Source organism: Eubalaena glacialis, chromosome 12 (genome assembly GCF_028564815.1).
Source record: "Eubalaena glacialis isolate mEubGla1 chromosome 12, mEubGla1.1.hap2.+ XY, whole genome shotgun sequence".
Lineage (NCBI taxonomy): Eukaryota > Metazoa > Chordata > Mammalia > Artiodactyla > Balaenidae > Eubalaena > Eubalaena glacialis.
Genome location: NC_083727.1, coordinates 12,879,806 through 12,897,346, shown reverse-complemented (window position 1 = coordinate 12,897,346; position 17,541 = coordinate 12,879,806). Strand labels below are relative to the sequence as shown.

Genomic DNA, 17,541 nt, shown 5'->3' with positions numbered 1-17,541 from the left:
CTCTAAGAGTTTGATAGTGTCTGGCCTTACACTTAGGTCTTTAATCCATTTTGAGTTTATTTTTGTGTATGGTGTCAGGGAGTGTTCTAATTTCATACTTTTACATGTACCTGTCCAATTTTCCCAGCACCACTTATTGAAGAGGCTGTCTTTTCTCCACTGTATATGCTTGCCTCCTTTATCAAAGATAAGGTGACCATATGTGCGTGGGTTTATCTCTGGGCTTTCTATCTTGTTCCATTGATCTATATTTCTGTTTTTGTGCCAGTACCAAACTGTCTTGATTACTGTAGCTTTGTAATATAGTCTGAAGTCAGGGAGCCTGATTCCTCCAGCTCCATTTTTCGTTCTCAAGATTGTTTTGGCTATTCGGGGTCTTTTGTGTTTCCATACAAATTGTGAAATTTTTTGTTCTAGTTCTGTGAAAAATGCCAGTGGTGGTTTGATAGGGATTGCATTGAATCTGTAGATTGCTTTGGGTAGTAGCATCATTTTCACAATGTTGATTCTTCCAAGAAAGATAACATTTTAAACAAGTGGTTCTGGAGCAATTGGACATCCAGAGGCAAAAATTAACCTCAATTCATAAGTACCACGAAAAGTATCACACTGTCCTTGATAAAATGGGCTAATGATAAGGCAATATTAGGATGAGACATCTCTACAAGGCAGTAAGGTTTTTTTAACTTTTTATTTTATATTGGAGTATAGGTGATTAACAATGTTGTGTTAGTTTCAGGTGTATAGCAAATTGATTCAGTTATACATATACATGTATCTATTCCTTTGCAAATTCTTTTCTCATTTAGGTTGTTACATAATTTAGGTCGAGCAGAGTTCCCTGTGCTATACAGTAGGTCCTTGTTGGTTATCCATTTTAAATATAGCAGTGTGTAAATGTCAATTCCAAGCTCCCTAACTCTCCCTCGCCACCACCATTCCCCCCGGTAACCGTTTTTAGAGAGATATTTGCTTAACTTGGATGTTTAGGTAAAGAAAGTGAGAAAGAAAATCTCACAATCCAACTCTGATCAATAATTTGCAAAGATGGGTGATGACAAGAGTAAACACTTAAATTCCAACCAATGCTTTAAGGGTATGAAATGGAGCATTGTGTGCATAAGGTATAAAACTAAGATGTGTTGTGTGGTTGCTAATGAATGATTCTGACTTCACTCATGGATTGGATGATACTTAAGGTATATTAAGGTGATGGGTTAGGAGTGTGAAGTAAAGAGCGTTTGCATTCTGGGTCTATTCTCAGGGCTGACAAATTATTGAGCAAGGAGAAATACAGTGTCATCCTCACTATGCTGTGTTTCCCCGGGTGACCTTATGCAGCACAGAACAAAAAGAGCCCCCCATGTGAACAAAACAAACAGAGAGCTGGATAACTGTCTTAGATAAGTTTCCATAGAAGCATGGCGCGAGACAGAGATATTTGTTGAAGTGATGTATTGAGGAGTGCCCTCAGGAAGAGGGACATGGGTGAACAGGACAGGGTAGGGGAAGAAAACTATTGAACAAAGTGGTTTGGATGTAAACTAGCTTTGATCTGATCTCAAGGGCCACGCTGAAGTATACATTGCACCACAGAGTTGGTCCTATCTTAATACAAGGGAAACAAATTTGTACCCTCGTAAACCAGTTATTATTGCTCCCCGGCCTCTGGGGGAGAAGGGGGGAAAGGAAGCAGGAGGACAGCCTGTAGGGAGGCAACTGCTATTTAGCCAAAGGCCAATCTCTGGTGAAAGGGGCAGTTGTGAGCTGTTAGCAGCCAACATTCACTGGGGTTTGGGTCTGTCTGGATCTGAACCATGTACCATCTACATCCAAAGGAGTCCACCTCCTGAGCACTTATTCTTGATTTTCATATTGTTTACTATATTTAGGCACAGTCACAATTTCTGAGCAAACTTCTAAGAGGCAAGTTAGGATGATGAACTATAGCCCAGCTGCGCCATTGGTCTTAAGGCTTCCATTGACACTTTATTTCCTTCCTCCAGCACACATCCTAGATTCCCCTTGCCTTGCACGTCTGCTCTCTGTGGTCCAGACCTCCACCCCTGAGCTGTCAGAGCTCCTGGTCACCATACACTTCTCAGGCCGGTTGCTGTACTTGCCCTTGTACTGGGCAGGTTATAACTGGGCATGAGTACCAAGAGATGCCCCAGTGGATTGTCTGAGTGCCAAATGCAATTTTCCCTTTTCCATTATGTAGCAGCGATCTTATCTCTTCGTGATTATCATAGTCAATGATCCCTGCCGGTATGGTAGAGTCTTTCACTGCCTGCTGGTCTCCTAGCCTGAAGAACTAGGTGGCAACCATAGTCTTTGGTTTATTGGGATTCTTATGCCCACCCCCACCCCTGCCTCATAGAAGTAGGACCTCTACACCCACAGAGCCTGACGCTGTAGGGATGGAAAACACAAATTCCCCAACTTAATCACTTGGAGTGATGTTGGCCAGTCCCAACTGGCCAGTCCTATTTTGGGACCCTTGTTCCCTGACTTATGTAATTTAGCCTGTTGTGAACAGGGTACCATACAACGGCCACTGGCTCTTGAAAAGTACAGTATATTCTGAAGGATGGCGCTCCACTTTCATAACGTGTCTCCTACCAGTAGGTGCGTTAGCTGCCCCTGCAAGAGACCTTTCCAAAGCTCTTTCAGGCCAGCAGCTTCTGAACGTACAGCATGTGATAGAACCACTGGGTCTCACGGTCATGTGCCCACTGCCTCACTTCCTTGGCTGCACAGCGGGCTGCTTGTTAAGGTAATGCTCTTAGTCTACTCAGTTGCTCTGACAAAATACCATAAAGAAGGTGGCTTGTCAACAACAGAAATACATTTCTCAGTTCTGGACACTGGAAGTCTGAGATTAGGGTGCCAGTGTGATCGGGTTCAGGCCAGAGCCCTCTTCTGGGTTGCAGACTCCTGATTTCTCACTGGATTGTCACATGATGGAGAGAGAATGAGCTTCTTATAAGGTCACAATCCCATTCATGAGGGCTTCATCCTCATGACCTAATTACCTCCCAAAGGCCCCATTTCTAAATAGCATCACATTGGGGATTTGATTTCAACATATGAATTTTGGAGGGACACAAACATTCAGTCCATAACGATGATGTTATTCAGAATCCTGTGCATAGATCAGACATTCTGTGAGCCTTGGATGAATCCATACGTGGATCCTCACCAATCCCAGTCAGGGTGAAACAGTGCCTTTTCCCAGATGGAAGGGGTCCAACCTAATCAATTTGCCAACAAGTAGCTGCTTGGTCTCCTCAAAGCATGATACCTCCTTGGGACTCAGCATTGGTTTTGTTACTAGTGGGCGAGACATTCAGTCGGAGCAGGAGCTTTCCCCCTTGAGGAGGGAGCATGCGACTTGAGGCCCATGGTTAGCCTCTATCTCAGCCACTATGGTTTCTCTCTCATGAGCCCGTGTGCAAGCCCTGGGGTGGTCAATGCCAGAGCTTAGTGGACATCAATTGGCTGACTCATCCGTCTACTTGGTTGCTTAGTGCTTCTTCTGAAATGGATGCTCTCTGATGGGTATTAACATTCAGTACAAAGATCAGGTTCTCACGTATTAGGCCCAGTCCCATGGGCAGATCCTCAAGCTTCGCCCCCAGACCTCTTTGTCCTCAGTGTTGCTTGGGCCACCCCTCTCTCCACACAAAGTGGAGAACCAGTCGCACTGCCTGAAGCTCTGACTCCTGGGTGGTTTGCTTCTCACCACTGGCTTTCAGAGTCACCCATAAGCGAGACTATAGGGCAGTTGAACAGTTCATTTTGGGCTTGAACTAACATATAAAGTCAACCCACCAATTATCTAGGTTCAGGCATTTTCCTCTTCTGTCTGACAATGAAAACTTCCCATGGCGTCAATGTTAAACTAAGGGAGATGACTGTGCAACAGTGATAGGTGGCATAGATGCCTGATCCACCTGTTCATGCCATTTCCTTGTGCCCTCTGGAGCTGCTTAAGCCCAGTCTTGGATGTGCCCCTTCCATTTTACAATAAATTACTTCTGGACCACCCTAAAATTATGTCTAACAGTACTCACCTCTTGATGGTTAGTTCTGGCTGCAAAGCCAGCAGGTATGCCATGGCATGGCCTTGGTCCAGAATCCTAGGGATCTGTGCCGTGACTGTCATGTTGAAAGCTGTCATAGACTCCACGTTATTTCTTTCTGTGTTGTATAAATCTCTACTACCATGGGAGCTGCCAAGTCATACAGCCCAAGCAAGAGGACTACTTGCACCACAGCCTATTCTTACTGTAGAGCCCATTCTTGTTCTGGCCTCTAAAAGCTTTCCCTGTCACTCAGTGGATAAAGTCAGAACACTCCTCCCAATTACAGGATATGTTGCCTTCAAAACTTGAGCAGTCTCACGAAGCATAATGCTTCTTTCTTATTGGTAGTAGTCTAAGGCATGATAACTAGCCCTTTGCTTGAGATGTCCTGGTTTTCCCCAAGCAATTGGACCCCTAGATATTTCACATATTTAGCAAGATTTTGAATCTTTGTAGGGTTTATCTATCACACTCTGGAGTTCCTGTGTCAAACCATAGCCTCCGAATCACCTGCCACTTCTTGCTCATCAAGTTTTTATTGTTTATTACATGATGTCATCGATATGGTAAATCGATGTGATTTTCTGTGGAATGTTCAAATGGTCTGGTTCCCTTTTAACTATTTTGTGACACATAGCAAGAGAATAAACATAGACCTGGGGCAAGACCATAAATGTGTATTGTCATCCATCTCATAAAAATGTAAAATGAAGGATATTGAAGAGAATCCCCTTACCCAGCCAAGGTCTATGTACTTGAGGCTGTAATCTGCTCTAGTAAAGGGACCACATCCAACACCGCAGCTACAGTTGGGGTTATAACTTGGTTAAGTTTGCAAGAGTCCACCATAATTTGCCATGATTCATCTTGGTTTTTCAGGAGACAAACTTGTAAATTGAAGAGGTATGAGTGGGAACCACTACCCCTGTACCTTAAAGTCTTTTAAGGTGGCACTAATCTCTGCCATTCCCCTTGATGCAATGTTGATTTTCATTTACTATCTTTCCTGAAGAAGGCAGCTTCAGGGACTTCTATTTGGCCTTTTTTTTTTACTATGATAGCTATTACTGGTCAAAGAACTGACATGAGAAGTCTTCCAGCTGCTAAGCATAGCGTTTCCAATTGTACATTTAGAAATAAGAGGGAGTTCCCTGGTGGTCCAGTGGTTAAGACTCTGCGCTTCTACTGCAGGGGGTGCGGGTTCAATCCCTGGTCAGGGAACTAAGATCCCACATGTCACATGGTGTGGCCAAAAAATTTAAAAAAAAAGAAAGAAAGAAATTAGAGGACATAGGCCATTTATCACTTGGCGTGTATATGCCCCTCCCCTCCCCTAACACATTGGCCATATTATTTGGGGGTGGTTCCTGAGAATCAGCAACAATTTGGACCCTGTATCCAATTTCCCTTGAAGATATTTCTACATACTGTTGGCTTCCCATGTATTTTTGTCTCTGGGGTACCATTTTCTATTAGCAGTCTCCAAAGATCCTTATGGTCAGCACCAGACCCAGGCTGTCACTACTGTCCATTACAGTAATTCTGACTACCTTGCTTGTGATTGTCAAGTGCTGCCATCTGGCCTCGGCAGTTATTGGCCACGGCCATCCTGGTTGAGGATGAGGAGCATAGCGTCCTGGCCTAAGTGGCTCTCATTCAGCTGAGGACAGTTTTCTGGAAAAGGGGGATGCTGTTAAGTGCAAATCCTGAGGCGTGAAAGCTCTGGCCAAGTGAAGGGGTCTGGGCGGGCATCCACGGTGTCCTCGACAATAACCTTTGGTGCTAGGATAGTAACTGGCAAAATATCCAGGCCCCCTGTTTGCCTGGGAATTTTGCCCCTTCCCCACACCACCTGCTCTGGACAGAACTGCCCACACACACTCAGCAGAGACTTCGGTGTAGGCAGAGTGCTTATGACTTCCTAAACCACGAGACTGGATAAACAAGCAGAGCAGCCTCAAGGAATTACCTATAAAGACAGGCTTGTTTGGGTTTTTTTAAGAGAAAAGGAAAATGTAATACTCGGATTGTGATTTATGAGGACCAGGACCTATTGAAATTCTATGCTTATCAGTACATTTGAACATTATAACGCTCTCAGAAGAGTCTCTGCGACTCTTTCATGGGAGAGGAAGCTGGGACTCGGCCAGAGCCCTCAGTCAGTCTGACATGGCACAGAGCAGCTCATAAACCTAAGATTGTGAGGCCTAAATTATCCTCTGCATCATGATACTCAATTCTCAAAAGTGACATTCTAATGCTTTGTCTTTAAATGCAGGTATTATTAAAACTTGATCTGATTGTGAAACTACTGTACCTGTCAAACCTGTGTATGTGTGACTTTAAAAACTAGAAATTTTTTCCCCTTTCTCCTCGTAAAGATGGAATTACTTTTCCTGTGGTGAACATACTTTGATGAAATCAAATTCAAGCCACATGGTATGACAAAGGATTTCATGCTTGTCATGAAAATTTAGACATCCTGGAATTTCTGGAAGAAATTGATGGTTCGGGGGACTAAGCAGGATATTTGAAATGGAGGTTTACAGTCGACAGAATGATGACCATGAATCACTGGACCTGAGTTTATGTTACAAAGGGGAATTAAGGTTGCAGGTTGTATTCAGGTTGCTAAAACAGAGAAGGTCCCTGCATTTTCCAGGTGGGCCCAATGTAATCATAGGGTCCTTAAAAGAGTCAGTCTGATATATACACTACCAAATGTAAAATAGATAGCTAGTGGGAAGCAGCCGCATAGCACAGGGAGATCAGCTCGGTGCTTTGTGACCACCTAGAGGGGTGGGATAAGGAGGGTGGGAGGGAGGGAGACGCAAGAGGGAAGAGGTACTGGGATATATGTATATGTATAACTGATTCACTTGTTATAAAGCAGAAACTAACATACCATTGTAAAGCAATTATACTCCAAAAAAGATGTTAAAAAAAAACAACAAAAAGAGTCAGTCTGAGGAAGGTGTGACTAGAAAGAAAAGGTATAGAGAGATACCTTGCTGCCTTTGAAGATGGAGGAGGAGGCAAAGAATGTGGGTGACCTGGAGAGGGCAAGGAAATGCATTCTTCCTTGGAGGTTCCCGAAGGAACACAGTTCTGACCACACCTTGACTTTAGCTCAAGGAAACCAGTGTCAGACTTCTGAATCCACAACTGGAAGAAAACACAATTTTTGAACTACTGCACTTGTGATGATTTGGTACAGCAGCAATGGGAAACTAATGCAAGATTGTTCTAGAAATCCAGAACATACTGTATCAATGCCTTGTGCTAATCTCTTTGGTCTAGAATAATTTTTACTGCTTCCGTGTGGGAGCCTAGACAGATTTGGTGGTGGCAGATGGAGGGAAAAGAGGATGAGCCTCAGCATGTAAAGTGAAAATTTGGAGAGAGAGAGGAAAAAAAATAACACTTTGTGTAGACAGCAAACGAGGAGGTGTGAATCAAGTTCAGCGCAGGCTAACTTCCTCTCATCAGTGGATCCAGAATAAAGACAATTTATTATGCTACTTCAGTATTTTCTTTGTTCCTTTTTCACAGAGATAGCTTATGATTTTTAAGGAACTTATGTGTTACCGGTCGTAACTTTTATAATCTTCAAATTTTTAAGATTCTCTAAACAAAATGTGGGTGCCTAATAACGAGTCAAATTGTGTGCACCGACAATTGTGAAAAATATAAATATCTCGGTACGAAGAAACCTGCAAGCTGAAGACCATTGGAGGAGGCCACATCAGTTGTTGTAAATAGATTTTCCAACATAATTAAATCTTTCATTTAATAATAAAAACATCGATCGTCTTGAATCAATTATTTTGAGGCTGCCACCAGAGGGCGCTACAACCTTTTGTAGCTGATAAAAACCCAGCCATTCCACACTTCCCAAGGAGTTTTTATTTTGAGGAAGCAACATTGCAGGGCAGAAAACGAACACCAGTGGGACATTTCCAATGTTTTCCATGTCATTTTACTAGATCTATTTTCTCCTGTTTTTATCTTACAAGTCATCCTCAAACACATAAAGCAGGAGAAATGAGTCATGCCCCTTTTTTCAGTTCAAAGAGGGTAGAAGACAGAACAAAAGTACAATGAGATTGAAGGTATCATTTCTACATTAACATCTTGCCCCCAAACACCATGCAGTGCAAAAAGTCACATCCCCATCATGCAAGGACATTAAAATGGTGGTTTAAAATCCTGGGCTTTATTAAGAGATGCTCGACGTCTCCCTGGGGCATGCTTCCCCTTTGGACTCAAAGAAATAGCAAAACAGGGCAGTGAAGTCTTCTCACAGCAGGAGAAATAGAACTATTTTTTTAAATATCGAATCTATTTTTTCTTCTTCGTTTTCTCTGTAGTCTGTGGTGACGTGAGGAAGAATAAGGATGTGCAGAGGAGGCAAGAGCACCACTTCCTGTCTCACAACATAGAGAAACATGTAGCTGTTCGTTATCTTGTTCGCTGAGATGAGCGGCTCTCAGGCCTGGGTGGAAGGATTGCCCATCCCCAGTCCATTTCCTATGAGTGGTTAAAATCTAGTTTCAGGGGCTTCCATTTTTAGTGACATATTACAAAACCACAGGCAGGACAGTCACCTCACATTTCTAGGACTCCATTCCTCTTATAAGTGTACCAAAAAAAATTGAAAGGTGAAATAAACTGGAAAACCCCAATCAAATATCAAATTCTATTAGACGAAGAAGAGAGGCATCCTAAAACTTCATTTGGACACGGCAGCTTTGCAACATAAAGTGACTGTTGGATGGGCACCTTCTGTACCTAAATTACTCACTCAATCTTCTGTGTAGCCTCATCAAAATATTATCTTTCAATCAGAGTATCGTACAAACAGGTATGTGTCCATGAATTTAAATATGGCTGGAATTGGTATAGCACCTCTCTTCAAAAGACTTAAAAGAATCTGGTTTGTCTCTATGATATTGTTTGTGATTTAGAGGCTGTCTGAGGAAATTAGCATAATTACATGAAAAGGAATGGAGAGGAAAGTTAAGGTCCTAACCCTTAATTAGTCACTAAGCTCGGTCTCTGGCATCTCCTGACACATTTTAAAAGGAAAACAAAATAAATGGATCCCTTTCATCCAAGGATCTCACAGCTCCTAACAAGCAGTGTACTTTACAGAAGGAAGGAAAGGAAGCAGAGTGATAAGTTACACCCCAATCCACAGCCAGCCCAGCAGCAGGTCACTGCAGGAGGGACAGTACCTTTCAGGCCATGAGGAAGAGACGGTACTCAAGGAAAAGGAGCCCTTGGGTTTCCAGAGGATGACCTCGCAAAAGCCACCACGGCCCTGTGCCCATTGCAGCGTGATGGCATGTGCAGTCCAAGGCCAGCTGCTGGGTCCCCGCAGCCACTGCGCAAGGCAGAGGCGGAGGGAAGAGGGAGATTCAAGCTCACGTCCTGGCCGTACCACGTGGGGCTCTCCCCAAGGCACCTCACCCCTTGGCCACAAGGGGTAATGGTAATCCACAGCCGTCCCCAGTATTACAGAGACCCCTGGGGAGAGGGAGGGGGAGCCTGAAACACCCCCATTTGCAAACTACGAAGTGCTACTTAAACCCAAGGCATCATCGTTTCACCATCACCGTGAAATCTGACTCCAGCACAATCTCTTTCTCAGTCTTGCTTCCTGGAATCTTCATAACAGTGTGCTTTAGAGTCTTCCTAGGACTTGGATGTTATGCTGAGGTTGTGGCACAACTAAGAAGTATTAAAAGCAATAGATACCCTTCAAGTGCGGGACACGACTCAGCAAGAGGTACTGCAATGGTCCAGCCATTGAGACCATCACATCAGGCACCAGTTTGGGTCTACAGGTCACCAATGGAGGGAAGCAGTCCCTCAACCACAACCCCAAAGAGGAGTCCAATCCGGATCCTAATCATGGCAGGTGCCGCAGTTTTGGACTCAGTTATGCTCAGAGATTCTCCACTTCCTGAGTGGCCATGGTCATGTGCCATTCTGCAGCCCTCGGACCCCGTGACAACAGCGGTGGGTTTAGGAGTGTCCCCTTAGAGCCCATGAAAGGGCCCAAAATCCATTTCAGAGATGGTCCAATCCCCAGGAATAAACCAGAAATAATCCAATTGTCTCAGTATCCTTCGGACCAGAAAAATGGCTTGAGGCCAAGAGAGACTTGCTGACATTACTTCTGAAGAATGTCACCCCCTCTTCCTCTCACTGCCTTCTCTCCCCTCAACCCTCCTCAGCGGTCAGAGCTGAAAGTGGGAACTCACAGCAGCAGCACCCCTACTTCCCAGCACAACGTAACACAGAATGAAAGCATCCTCAGAAGGGAAGTCACAAGTGAGCAGGTGAGTTTGGTCTAGAAGAGCCGGGTGCGAAATCGTGCATCTCAGTTTAACTTTCATTTGGGAGGTTCTGCATAGTAACTGTTCTAAGTAACAAAGCAAAAACATCTCGACTAACTTGACTTTGAAAAGTAACTGAAAAGCTGGATTGAGTAATCTCACGGATCTGTTTTGCCTTTAAGTTGGAGTGGTACCAATGAACTTTAAAAGGACAGTTAAATATGTCTTCATGAAAAGTCAAAGTAAAGCGTTAGAATATATTTGCAAGCCCTGGCCAAAAGCTTTCGAAGGACTTCACTTTAAGAAAAACTGGTTTAACGTTTATAGGCTGGTGCTGGAAACCAAAGAGAAAAAGGTAGAAGAATGCCTTATCATACCATCCTTTCCTCCGTGACTATTTCTCCTTTTCTCACCACTTTGGTTACTTTGTGAATCCTAAACAGTCCACCTAATTATGGGAAGAATTAGATGCTGCTAATTACAGAAAGAATCAATGCTGATTTCTAGAGTAAAGAGATTAAAGCACTGGCCTTCAAACCAGAAACTTCAGGGTCCAATCTGAGGACCTAAATGTTTGCTACTCTCTGTGCCAACAGTAAACTCACAGAGGGCCAGGTCCCCTCTTCTGCAGGGAATAAGCCCTGCCCAGCTCGCTCTACCTGTTGTAGCAGCACCTAAATGTTTACTGGGCCAAACTGACTAGCATGGCCTTTCAGAAGCTTCTAGTATTACAACTTGCTTCCTGGTTGTTTTTTTTTTTTTTTCTTAATGCTAAGGTTGTTTTTTGTTTACAAAGTATTAAGACTTCTTAGTAAAGCTTAGGGAAAATTTCAACAACTATTTCCATTTAGTTCGCAGATAAAATTCAGTGGGTTATTTCCATTTGAATGTCAAGCCACATACTTTGACACTATAAAGCCAACGATGTTGTGTTGACAATTTGCTAGGGGTTAGGCCAGAATGGGTCTTTGATGGGTTGTGGTTATTCTTATGGTGAGAAGTATTCATGGTGATTAGTGGGTGAAAACTTTCCTATTGTTTCTCTAATAAAATGAGTTCTCTTAAACGGTAAACCCCAAAATTTCTATTGGTCTTCCGTCAAAAGACTGCATTAATTGTGCTTCATCTGGTTTAGGATATGTAGGCATAAATGGCATAAAACTTAAAGTATATTTACTAGAAGGGATAATGTAAGAGGAAAGTCCTTTTCTGGTTAGGAGAATGGTTTACAACAGATAGAAATCTAAGCATTCTGGAGAGAGAGAGAAAAAAGAGAGAGAGAAGCAGAGAGAAAAGCCAGAAAATAAAGATTATTAATGCATGCCCTACATTTATCCCACAAGATTTCCTGAGCATTCCTCAGACATTATAGTGCAACATAATAACTCCAATGAATCAATAGTATTCCTATTTTTCTCAAGCAAACAGTATATACTTTGAAATATATACTGAACAAAACATATAATAGTATATCATCTTTTAAGACACTAGTAATTTGAACTTCTATAAATATTCTTAAATAACAAACATATTATATTTAGCTATTCACATAGGACACAAAGTGACCCATAAACATACAAAAATAAAACAGTCATGTTTTAACTCTTTTGTTGTTTCTGTTGGGTTGTTTCTTTTTTTAGATACTAAAGATATTAAAACAATTCAGACACCAGAATCATCTTGTCAATATTGATCCTGGGGAATCTGGATGTACATTTATATATTTTTTTATTTATTTACTTATTTATTTATTTATTTTAGGCCGTGCCGCGCTGCCTGGGGGATCTTAGTTCCCCAACCAGGAATTGAACCCGGCCCCTCGGCAGTGAGACCGTGGAGTCCTAACCACTGGACTGCCAGGGAAGTCCCTGGCTGTACATTTATACTGTGCATAGCTACCACACCCAAGGACAAAGGCAGTAAACATTCCTCGCTGGACATATTACTATGTCCTACAGTGGTTTAGAATAGAGGTGTCCAAGTGTAATAAGAGAGTTTTCTTTAGCTGTTCTGTGGAAAGGAAACATTAATCAGATCCCTTACCCAAACTGGATAAAGTCTGAAAATATTCAGCTGTCCTTTGAGTGAGTGGAATATAGGACACGCCTCCTCCTTGGGCGCTCCCGTACACCATTTGCTATGAAGTATTTCTCAACACGTGGAAAAGGCACCACCATTCTGGACCAAAGGCAAGGGATTTGGGTTCCACAATACCACATCTGTCCTGCTCCGGTTACTGCTATAGATAGCATTCCTCCACTCAAAAGATGACTTGGGGAACTCAGCTACCCAACCAGATGGAATATATACATTCTTCTTTTGGAAAACAGAGTATTTCTATGAATAAGTATCCCTGGTAAAAAGTGATCTTTTGTCCATGGAATGTTGTCGTTCTCTTGAGAGCAACAAACAGAGGTGACAGTTCTCACATCCCACCTAGAACTTAGCATGGCCGGGGGCTCCCAGAATGAACACAGAGACCATTTGCTCAGCTGGACTCCATCCCTCCAGCTGGGGTGGAAGCACTGCAACTGGTGATGCAGCATCAGTGTTTGTCTTCACCCCAGTTGCATCCCTAGAGGAGGAGCTGGTGCTTCCAGGAACTGACTTTCAGTTTTCCTTTATAAGGAAAAAAGTTAAGCTACTACAACATCTTGAAGAGTTGTTTGGGGTAAGATAGAGGGGGAGAGCATCCTGGCTTGTTCTCAAATAGAATTTTCAATGCAGGCAGAGGAAGGTGGTTTCTCGAGTCCCTGGAGGGAGCCTTCGGGGGTAGACGTAGGGGTCCTCTGCTGCTGATGCTGCTGGTAGATATCCTGGATGAGCAGGGTGTTCATGACCTTCCACTCCCTGTATTTTCTGGCTGTCAGCTTCGGATCATCCAGCAGCTGGTTAATCATGGCCAGGTCATGTTCTTTACACTGTCCAAGTAGAAAAAAAAAAGAGAGAGGGTGAGATGTGGTGACTATCTTAATTTCAATAAACCATCTTCAGCCCTTTTACAAATAAACGCACATATACCTTGACCGTAAAATTATCAAAGTGTTTTTACATATTAATATTCAAGTCCCTACAACAACCCTAAGAGATATGGCAAGACACCCATTTACATAGGCTGACCACAAAGAAGGTAAGCATCCCACCCAAGACTTAGGGGAAGAACTAGGCATATAACCAAGGTCTCCTATGTCGCTCTTCCCTGATCAATCCACTATTCCACACTACAGTCATATTTCTATCTCGGTGTGAGCTTTATTCCTCCTGGAATGGATAATTGTATAATCATGCTGTTAACCATCCAAACTTCACTAAGTTAAGTTGGGACATAGTACTTTTCCTAAGACATAAGTCAGTACAAAGATATATCTTTTTAGAGATAGAGATAGATAGAGATAGAGATATATATTGGATCTGGCCCAACACTGAAATAGCCCACTTAATAACTCATTAGTTGCCTTATGCTTTGCATATATCTTACCCTTTTTCCTTAAGAAAATCCCTTTATCAGGGAGCTCATTATATTGGGATAATCCTATTCCTTATGCCTTGATCCCAATAAATTCTACCCTTACATAATAAAAAAAAAATACATATATATATATATATATATATATGTATCTTTTTAGGGACTTCCCTGGTGGCGCAATGGTTAAGAATCCACCTGTCAATGCAGAGGACGTGGGTTCGAGCCCTGGTCTGGGAAGATCCCACATGCCACGGAGCAACTAAGCCCATGCGCCACAACTACTGAGCCTGCACTTTAGAGCTCGCGAGCCACAACTGCTGAGCCCGTGGGCCACAACTACTGAAGCCCGTGCGCCTAGAGCCCGTGCTCTGCAACAAGAGAAGCCACTGCAATGAGAAGCCCGTGCACTGCCACAAAGAGTAGTCCCCGCTCGCCACAACTAGAGAAAGCCCATGCACAGCAATGAAGACCCGATGCAGCCAAAAATAAATAAATTTATTTTAAAAAAATATATATCTTTTTATTTTTTATTAAATTCTACCAATTTTTAATAAATTTCACACATTTATTTAATATATACAGAATAAATATGTAGGCTATCATTTTATTCAAAGAAAAGACTATTAAACTTCTATCCAAATAGTGCGTATTTCAATGATGCTAGTAGACAATCTATTCATATTATTTCACCTGCCTCCTCTGTAACCAACGACACATTTCCAAAATGTCTGTCTCAGGTTAGGGGATTTTTCTGTAGTCAAGGAATGGAGTGAAACATAAGACGTATCAGCCGCCACATTCAAAAAAAGATCTCTCAACCTGACACATTTATCTCAAATCTATTCCTGTTCCCTTCATCCCTGTGAGCACAATCCCACTTTCGGATATAAAGTCCAATATATCACACTTGATCTGCTGCTACAGCCTCCCAAGCGAGGTTCCTGCCTCCAGTCCCCACTCTGTATCCACCCTCTGCCCGACAGTGCAAGGGGTCCCCCTAAAATTCCAAGTCTTCTTAATGGTTCCCCTTCATGCCCAAGGCTCCGTGGACATGAGCCTATCTGTTGATCCTCCACTTCCTTCTTCCTTTCCTCTCTAAGAGTGTTGATGTGGATTTTCTCCCCGACACGGTGCTACTTCATACCCCCGGGATGTGCCACACAGAGGACCTTCCTCACCTTCCTTCACCTGGTGGACCCTAATTCCTTGAGGGACCTTCACATGGAACATTTCCCAGTTTTTTTTTTTTTTTTGGTTTTTTTTTTTTAATTTTATTTATTTTTGGCTGTGTTGGGTCTTCGTTTCTGTGCGAGGGCTTTCTCTAGTTGCGGCAAGTGGGGGCGGCGACTCTTCATCGCGGTGCGCGGGCCTCTCACTATCGCGGCCTCTCTTGTTGCGGAGCACAGGCTCCAGACGCGCAGGCTCAGTAATTGTGGCTCACGGGCCTAGTTTCTCCGCGGCATGTGGGATCTTCCCAGACCAGGGCTCGAACCCGTGTCCGCTACATTGTCAGGCAGATTCTCAACCACTGCGCCACCAGGGAAGCCCCCCAGTTTTTTTTTTTACTGGATTTTACTACAACTCATAAAGGTATACTCACTTCAGGCATCACGCTCTCCAAAAAAACCTCTGAACCCCCAGATTGAACTGAGAATCTTTTTGTATGTTCACGTGCCTTCCAATGCTGGGATCCAGCCCTCTTAGAACTTACCATGTTACGCTCAGATGTTCATGGCTCTGTCACGCCACCTATTCTAAAGCTTCTTAAGGAAGGTGACAGGGAACATATTTTATTCATTCCTGTATTCCCTGTACCTAACACAGTGATGAATGACAGGTAGACGTTCAATGCCTATTCATTACTGAACTAATCTCTCTGCCTAGGTCCAGGTCAGCATGTGCTAAATATTCACAACTGTGCTCACTGGTCAAAGTTCAAATTCATGACCAGTGCCATTAAATGGACTTTCACTACTATTCAATAATTGTGTTTTCTTATCCCTTTTCTCTCCCCCTCTCCCAAATGGCTATTTCAAAACTTCTCATTTCTACTCAAATCTCCTCCCCAATCCTCCCTTGTAGCTGATGACCCTGCTCTTTATTTTTTTGAGGAAATGGAAACAATCAGAAGAGTAGTTCTCCCAAGCTCCTAGCACCTTCTACCTACATCAGCACAAATATAAGCTGCCTTCCTTCCTGTTCATTTGGGTGAAATATCTGTGCTCCTAGCAAAGACCGATCTCTCTACTTGTGCAAGTGCTTCCTCTCTCACATTCAAGAAATTCACTTCAGCAATTCTCCCCTCTTTCCTGTGACTTGTCAGCTTCCTGTCTCCATGTAATCATTCTCACGGGCGTACAGGCATGCTCTAATTTCTCCCGTCTTAAAAGCCCTCCCTTGAGCCCACTTCCCTATTCTTGCTAACGTTCAGCTCTTCTCTGCCTCCAACGTCCTTGTGCCCGTTCTTTCACAGACCCTCTCCAATCAGGCTTCTGCCCCCATCCTTCCACCAAAACTGCTCTTGTTAGGGCCATCTATGATCACCATGCTGCTAAGTCCAAGGATCAATTATTCATCTTCAACTTATACTTATCAACAGCACCTAAAACTGTTGACGACTCCTTCTTGAACACCTTCATCATGTTGCTTCTGTGACACATTCTCCTGATTTTTCTCATCCCAGAGTGACCGCTTATGCTCAGCCTCCTTTGCTGGTTCCACCCAATCTCTTAACACTGGTATGCCCCAGAGCTCCAGATTTAGCCTATTCTCTGTTTTATTTACATTCATGCTCTTGGAAATTTCACGTACTCTCTTCCCCTCTCCCTACACACTGAGGGTCCCAAATTCATCTTGCCAGCCTTACCACCGCCCTGAACTCCATACTTGTTTATCTCTTCAGCAGCTCCACTTGGGCATCTCCATTATAACATATCCAAAACTTACTTCCTGTTATTCTCAATACCCCCACCTACTCCCAATACGTACTGAAACCTGCTCCTACCGTAGTCATCCTCAAAGCACCTCATAGCAACTCCATCTTGCCAGTCGCTCAGGCCAGACACTGGAGTTCTCCTTGACTCCTTCTCTTACTCCCAACGTACCAGCAAATTCAGATGGTTCTCCCTTTGAAAGATGTCAAGCCATGGCACAGCTCTGTTGAGAACTTTCCAAAGGCTTCCTATCTCACTCCGAGCTGAAGCCAAGGTGTTTGCAATGTCAGTGAGGCATTACAGGCTATGATCGCCTGCTGCCCCTCAGACCCATGGCTCTGCTCCCCGTCTTGCCTCCCCACCCCATTCCAGCCACACTGACCTCCTTACCCGTCCTTAAATGGACGAGGCACAGCCCCATCCCAAGGAATGTGCACTTTTGTCCCTGTTACTCAAAACATTCCGCCTCAGGTAGACTGAAGGCTCACTCCCTTTCCTTTTTCAGATTTTACTCAAATTCTATCTTTTAAAGAGGCTTCTCATGCTTATCCTAGTTACAAATCAGTCCCTCAACATTCCTTATTCCCCTTCTCTTCTACTTGCTACCAAATGTATCATCACTTAGCACACTACAAATTTAACATATTTATTTTGTTTATTTTTTTCTCCACCTAAATGTAAGCTTCATGAGGTCAAGCACTTTTGTCTGG

At 43.3% G+C, this 17,541-nt stretch overlaps 2 protein-coding genes across 5 annotated transcripts in view; one reads left to right on the top strand and one right to left on the bottom strand.

Annotated features, from left to right (window-relative positions):
• OPRM1 (opioid receptor mu 1) overlaps nt 1-17,541 on the top strand; it is a 164,582-nt gene that overhangs the window by 74,514 nt on the left and 72,527 nt on the right. The window lies entirely within an intron of this gene.
• Nucleotides 12,051-17,541, bottom strand: part of IPCEF1 (interaction protein for cytohesin exchange factors 1) — a 165,069-nt gene continuing 159,578 nt past the window's right edge. For all 4 annotated transcript variants that reach the window (XM_061206999.1, XM_061207000.1, XM_061207001.1 and 1 more), the window contains one exon: nt 12,051-13,353. In XM_061206999.1, the coding sequence (XP_061062982.1) occupies nt 13,138-13,353 (216 nt within the window). In that variant the 3' untranslated portion in view covers nt 12,051-13,137. The remainder of the gene's footprint in view (nt 13,354-17,541) is intronic.